This window comes from Dysidea avara, chromosome 6 (genome assembly GCF_963678975.1).
Source record: "Dysidea avara chromosome 6, odDysAvar1.4, whole genome shotgun sequence".
Classification (NCBI taxonomy): Eukaryota; Metazoa; Porifera; class Demospongiae; order Dictyoceratida; family Dysideidae; genus Dysidea; species Dysidea avara.
Window position 1 is genome coordinate 15,795,678 of NC_089277.1, and position 7,039 is coordinate 15,802,716.

Sequence of the window (7,039 nt, forward strand, 5' to 3'; positions counted from 1 at the left end):
ACCAAAAAAACGTGATTGTACAAGTCATCTCAGTCAATACTACTGTTGTGTTACTATAGCTACCCATACACAAACACTCATGCAGGTCTGCTATATAGGATGATCCATTAGTCATCTGGTTGACTGGATGACTATTTTATTAGACTGCATAGTAAATGTATTACGGTAGAGCTATATGTCTTGATCAATAATGGCTGGACCATAAGAAATGACTGCTTGATAAAGATATGTTCTGTTCAACAGTGGGTTGCTTTAGGCCTGCATGGCATAATTAAAACAATAGGCTGGAATGTTATGCCAACATTATGCTAGAATATTATGTGGGATATGTCACACTATGGAACTTAATTCCATGTTATAGATTGATGCTCCTACTCCCTAATAGAGTAGTTAGTGGAAACTGCAATAGAAGCACTCAAATGCAGTGCACAAAGCTCCTTAGATTGATACTCTCTAATAGAACAGTCACTTTGTAGTGAAATACTCTAATAGAGAATTCACTGATTAAAATGTTCTAATGATTATTATTGTAAGAAATGTTGTTAACCTAGGAGCATAATGCAAGCACCATGGGAACACTGAAGAGCATATTTGGTAAAGATTTTGGAAAATTCCTGAAAGTGGACAAATTTATGAGCATACTTGACTCAGGTGTTACTAAGTTGGACCATTGAAATTTCAAATTTCCAATGTTCCAAGGAGCTACTGTGTTAAATACAATGTTTTGCTGGTTTCCAACCTCCATCTTCTGATGCAAAACTGTGATGTCATTATGTTGGTGAGCTGTTACACCAGTCCACTACGACGTCCACTACTAGTAGGACACTTTCCCAAACATGAGGTGTAGCTGAGGTGAGTGCAAGGTGCAAATAATGGGTGAGTGACCATCTTATATAAGCAATGGTGTTGACTTTTATTTGACCTGACTACATGTTTCTATCCAATAACTAACACAACAGGTAGCTGTTTGTGCATGTGTTGTTTGAAGTGTGGAAGATGAATGTGTTTATGATTTCAATGTACTGAGCATACTGGAGCATACAACTAGCTGGGCTTGAAATACCTGGTTTGTGCTGAGCTGTTGCGTAGTCAGCATTGTAAAGCTATAAAAGGACTGGATAGTATAGCCAGTCCTTCATTTGTTAACTAGTCAAAGTGGCTGAAGGCCTGAAGCTGTGGAAGATGAGTGAGAAGACAGAATCTTGCAGTGAATGTTCTAGGGGTGAACTGGCAGAGAAATTCTGTTTGGACTGTACAACACTTTTGTGTCAACCTTGCATTGATCATCATCAGCACAGCAAGAAGCTTCAGAGTCATCGTATGGTACTCTTAACTGGACTGACACCAAAGGAAGATGGTCCCATCCAATCCAAGTATCCATTGTGTGGGGAACATGATTATGAGCTGAAACACTATTGTGAGACATGTGATCAACTAGTGTGTCTTTACTGTACAATGAAGGAACACAATGGCCACAATCATGATGTGATAAGGAAGATGGTTGAAAAGCGCAAACAGGATAATAGAGGAGATGAAATAATATCCCGTGATGGCAGTGGCCAGATGAGGAAAAAGTTGAAAACAAACACAACTCAAGGCAACAATAATGATAAAGTGTGCAAGGAGTTCCCACAAGATGTTATCACTCTATACCATCAAGTGGAGAAGCTGGAAAGTGGAATTGACCAAAGAAAGACAGAAAGTGAGCAGCAGAAAAACCAGACTAGTTTACAGATTAACCAATTGAAACCTGAGGTTGACCCTTTGAAACAAATGTTAAATGGTAAGTGTAATGCGTTAGCATCATACCATATATTTATAGTATTGTCACCTCAGCCCCTACAAGAAGCACACCAATACAACCACCCAACCAATAGAAGGACCAAAGACTTCTAAGTTAAAAATAGTAAGTGATCAGAGCACAGATCAGAGGCATAATAGGCTTCCACTCATTCCAAGAAATGTAAATATTCACTACTTATCTTCTTAGAACATCAACGTTCTGTTTCTAATTCCCGTGGATGCTAGTTTCCTCCTTTACATGTTATAGTAACTGTGGACAAGACCACAATTATTATGCATGTTGTATCTATTTGTGCTCACTTCATTGTTAATTTTTCACTCAGGAGGCACCTCCATTAATGCCAGCACTTACCAGTGGCAGGTACCACATAAAATGGACTCAACTGGCCAATCTTCCTGCTCCAATGTATAATGCATGTGCCACAGTACAAGACAAGAAGGTCTATGTTGCTGGTGGGTTTATTGGGTTTAGTCCAGTTGATCATGCTAAACATCAAGTTGCTAAACATCAAGTATATGTCTATGACGTCAACACTGACCATTGGGATCAGTTACCTCCCTCAGGTCACTATGTAGGTGTTCCTCACATCATTGGTGGAAAGTTAGCTATAATTGGTGGATTACTGTCTGCTACTAAGATGATGACTAATAAAGTTTCTACATTTGATGAAACTAGACAAACTTGGACATCTCATTATCCTGACCTTCTCTCAGTTAGGTACAGACCAGGGGTGGTTACTCACCTGGAGCATGTTATTGTTGCTGGGGGAGGAAAGTATGTTAACAACACACTAGTACTACAAGATGATATTAAAGTCCTCAACTGGATGGAGAATTCTCATTGGCAGGAAGTGTCCATTAATCTTCCTGTGTCGATGGCTTCCTTCACACCTATTATTTCTGATGATCATTTACTCATAGTGAATAATAATACCTACAAGATACCTGTTGATGATATTACAAGATCAGGTAACCAACAACAAACCAGTGACACACCCACCAAATGGATTACAATGACTAATGCCGCTTGCTACAATACAGCCCTAGTCCCCAGCTCATCCCCACCAGTGGTAGTTGGTGGTAATCAAAGTAGTGCACCAACATCAGATATTAAGATGTACAATGACTCTAGCAAATCATGGAAGAACATTTCATCATTATCATCAGTTAGATGTGCAGTGGCCATAGCAGCAGTTAACAACAATGCCATTATAGTCATTGGAGGATATACTACTAAAGGAGGGGATAATGCTAGATCACCTAGTCTTACTACTCTTACTACAGTAGAACTGGGACAAGCTGAACTAATACAGTGACTATAGTATCTGTCACTGGACACTACATGTATCTTTGTATGTTTTGCATACAGCACTAATTAGAATATGCTAGATTTACCTTGCTGTTTTTGTTCAGTAAAGTTTTATCGCATTAGTAACTATCACTTAATGTTATTACAGTGTTTTCTGTAGTAGTTAGTGTTATAACATATCCAATCTGTTAGAGTCTAATTAAATTCTCAACTAATCTGGTTATTTAAATGATGATTGGAGGACACTGATCCCTACTAATGCATACATCGACATAATTATATTTGCACATTAATGTAAAAATTATGATGTATTAATTTTAGAGGTTTGACCAATCTTTGGTGTGTACTCTAGAGATGCTGTTTCTACAGTTTTCAAAAGAAAAAAAAATTGGTATTTTTGAATATGATTTTGCCTTTTGAAGACATATTATAAGAACCCATAAAGTAATCCATACAATGGATCTGCAATGACATTGGAGTTAGTACACACTGTAAAAAAAATTTTTTTTACATTGCATGCATGCTTTGCCCATAAGTGATAAAAGTTTGATGTACATAAGCATTTATAACCAATTTGACTACATATTTGCCTGAATGGGCTTACAATTCATACTGGTAATATACATGAAGCCAGTGCTGCATTTGATACCTGCCTTTGTGATACGTATAACTGACCTGAATGCTTACTCTGTGTGTGTGTGCGTGCGTGTGTGTGTGTGTGTGTGTGTGTGTGTGTGTGTGTGCGTGCGTGCGTGCGTGCGTGTGTGTGCATGCCTGAAAGTCAGATACTCTAATAGAACATTCACTGAAAAGTTGAGTGTCTTGAATGCACCATGATTATAGCTTAATTGGTGCGATTAGAAGTATCTAGTGCTTCAAAAAGTTCACTAACTACAAGATTTGAGGTAGTATTTTAATACAACGAATCTATATCAGTTTATAAAATATAGTTGATTAATTTGTAGTGAAATTCCATCTTTAAGACCTATAAGAAAGTATTCTTCCCAAGCCACTTAGCTTGAACATGTTATATATAATGTTAGATTACTGGCAGAATTATGTTTTTAAATATCCTATGTATACAGATCCACTGGGTCCAGTCATCCAGGCTGCATAGAAGATGAACCATTTTGCACCGTACGTAGATGAGGACATTTTTGAAAAGGTATAATTATATTTCAAAACTATGTTAGCAAGGAAAATTAACAGTGAGCTGACTGAACAGATAATGAAACTGGTTAATGATTGATACAATAATATTAGCCACACCCATTAATATAAGTTCTGATTCAAGGTTTGGGTATAACCTTGTGTGTGTTCTATTAGAGTATTAAAACATAGCAACAAGACTGTTACAAAAATAATAGTTGTTTACCTTATCTGCACACTTATATTATTACTTGAGCTTTGCATTCAGCTAATCGTCACAAATTCTTGGAATCAATGGAGTGTAGCAATGAAATTTTAATAAGTGGTATCTGTTGTATGCAGCAGCCCTGTATTTTGGTAGAGTTAAAGGCAGAAAAATGATCAATTTCTGTACAAAAAATGACCATAAATTAAAGGTCACCATAGGACAAATACCTTTTCAAACATATTTCTGTAACAGGCTGGAGGACCAGGAGTCCTACAGACCTTCAGCACTTGTGCTGAAAATCTTAATAAAATAGATCAATCTGTGGTGGAACTATATTTATGTCACAAGAAGTACATATGGAAAGTTTTCTTGGCTTTATGAAAAATAGAATAAAGTGCACAATATTTTTGGTTGCTGGGGTATAGCCAAGGGGGGTATCCAACAGCAAGGGGTCTGGGGGCAAATGGTTCAAAAACTCATGATATTATGTGACCAAATTTGACGAATCAAGCTAGGCTTCTACACATGTCCATGCAATTTTATGTCTTCAACCAACTGTAACCTGCATGACTACTAAATAAGCTATTGGCCTAAAATTTTTGCATAAACCTACCTCCATAGCATTGTAACAGCAGGTCAAAAATTTCAAACTGATAGCATACCCCTACATTGACTTATGGTGCTTCAAAGTCATAAAAGTGGATGTGCGTGTTTTGTCAAATTCGGTCACATATTAAAATAGATTGATCAATAATTGTACAAGTGATAATTATAATAAAAATTAATTACACAACTACAAAGCCAGTAGGTTCATATATACAGCATATTAATCCACCGACAAAAATGGAATAATTTTTTGTGGACATAAACAATCAGATTTTCTTTATAGTCAATTGAGGATGCAGCTAGAATTTTTGTTTCTCAATTAAACACCAGTAGCTACAGTCCTTATTATACATATTCCAATAATAATGAAGTTCCTTCTCACATTAGTAAAATAATACATGAATATTTGACATTAACACTGCTTGGAATTTCTTAGTTTACTAGACTGGTATATATCCCCAGTATATGGAACAGTTAATTGTTTGTTATTTTAGTAGTTTTTCAGTTCACTGATGTTTTACTGAGAGTTTAAAACTTAGTAAAACAATTATGTTCCATATACTTAAAGTTACTGACATTTTACTATCAGTATAACTGGGTACAACTACAGTAAAGCAGCTTAACAAATTAGTAAACTAAGAACCTTCAAGCAGTGTAATGCTCTATTAGAGCGCATGTGACTGCTCTATTAGAGTATCTGTATCTTAATGCTGGAAATCTAAAGTTCAAAAGGGGTTTCATGAAACTCTTGGAAACCCCTCCCTGTACACCACATATTGCACATTAGATGCACACATTGGATATACTTAACACCTGCACTTTAGCTTTAAAACTAATCAAAAAGTTAAAACACAATCTCACAGCTTCTCCTATGTAGAGATGTGGTTCTACTCGATGTTTCTATGCATTACCCTGGTGTGTATGGGTGTATCCAGGGTTTTTCAAAGGTATATTATATAGTACTTTTAGACTCTTGATGCTGCATGACAGAGTTAAAATAGATTTATTATACTACTCCATGCTGTGTTAGTGTTTTCAGTAAATTCTTGGTCATTTATGATTATGATTATAATGTGATTTGGGTCGAGGCTTAGAAGCCTGTACACCCATTCAATTACATACATAAATTAGATTTAAAGTCTCAATGTTAGTTACAGTCTACAGGTGATTATAAAATGCATACAAAATGTGTTACATGGTGGTACAGATTTAGATCCACATTCATATCCAAGTTTTCTAATGGTAAACTAATATCAAGGCCTAGTAAAGGGTTCTGCAAAATTTTATATAATACTTTTAGTTCTATCATATTGGAGCAGTTTTGACTGCTTTATTAGAGTATAGTTACCCTTGTTCTCCCTTTATCCACTTCTTAGGAAACAAAGTATATAACCACAGAAATTTCTTTTAAGCTAAACTGCACCAGTCTTGTCTTCTTCTGTGTTTTGTGCTGCCAAATATTGATAGTGTTACTAGTACAAGTCTAAAAGTTTCCTGAAGAGTTAGGAGTTTCCAGAAACAGTGAAACCCCAAGGAGCTCCCCTTATACATCCCTATAATAGAATGTCAATGTCAAATTCAATACAACCACACACACACACATACACATGATTATTGTGACAAATGTCCACATGCATTGAAACAAAAACAATAAGGCACTTTAGTATGTGCAATATAAAAGGTTAGTTATGAAATGCACTAATTGAAGAATAACAAACATTTTTTTGAAATTAACAGCTGATGATGTAACTATTATATGTAAACACGTGCACGTCACATCCAACTCTTCCAGTTCTAACAAATGTGTATCAATATGACGTTCACTGACCACCTTTTAATACCCAGTGACCAGTAGTTATGTTGCTGTGGTCTAGTGAGGCATACTCTAGCTAGTTCACTAGTGTGTTAGCACCACCTGTATACTGTTACCATAACTACAGGGACATTAGTTACATAATGCTATG

The 7,039-nt window shown here is 36.1% G+C and overlaps 1 protein-coding gene across 1 annotated transcript; it reads left to right on the forward strand.

Annotated features, from left to right (window-relative positions):
* The first annotated feature begins 1,182 nt into the window (after positions 1-1,182).
* On the forward strand, positions 1,183-3,282 carry LOC136259289 (E3 ubiquitin-protein ligase TRIM71-like). The gene is made up of 3 exons (XM_066052779.1): positions 1,183-1,755; positions 1,823-1,906; positions 2,127-3,282. Exons 1-3 carry the CDS (start codon positions 1,183-1,185, stop codon positions 3,117-3,119), a joined length of 1,650 nt encoding a protein of 549 aa, XP_065908851.1. The 3' UTR covers positions 3,120-3,282.
* Positions 3,283-7,039: the final 3,757 nt, after the last annotated feature.

Excerpts from the sequence above, each read along its gene's own strand:
- LOC136259289 (XM_066052779.1), top strand. The coding sequence starts at position 1,183 with ATGAGTGAGAAGACAGAATCTTGCAGTGAATGTTCTAGGGGTGAACTG. Across the intron at positions 1,756-1,822 it reads TTAACCAATTGAAACCTGAG|TATTGTCACCTCAGCCCCTA; the intron begins GTTGACCCTTTG and ends ATATATTTATAG. Across the intron at positions 1,907-2,126 it reads AGACTTCTAAGTTAAAAATA|GAGGCACCTCCATTAATGCC; the intron begins GTAAGTGATCAG and ends TTTTTCACTCAG.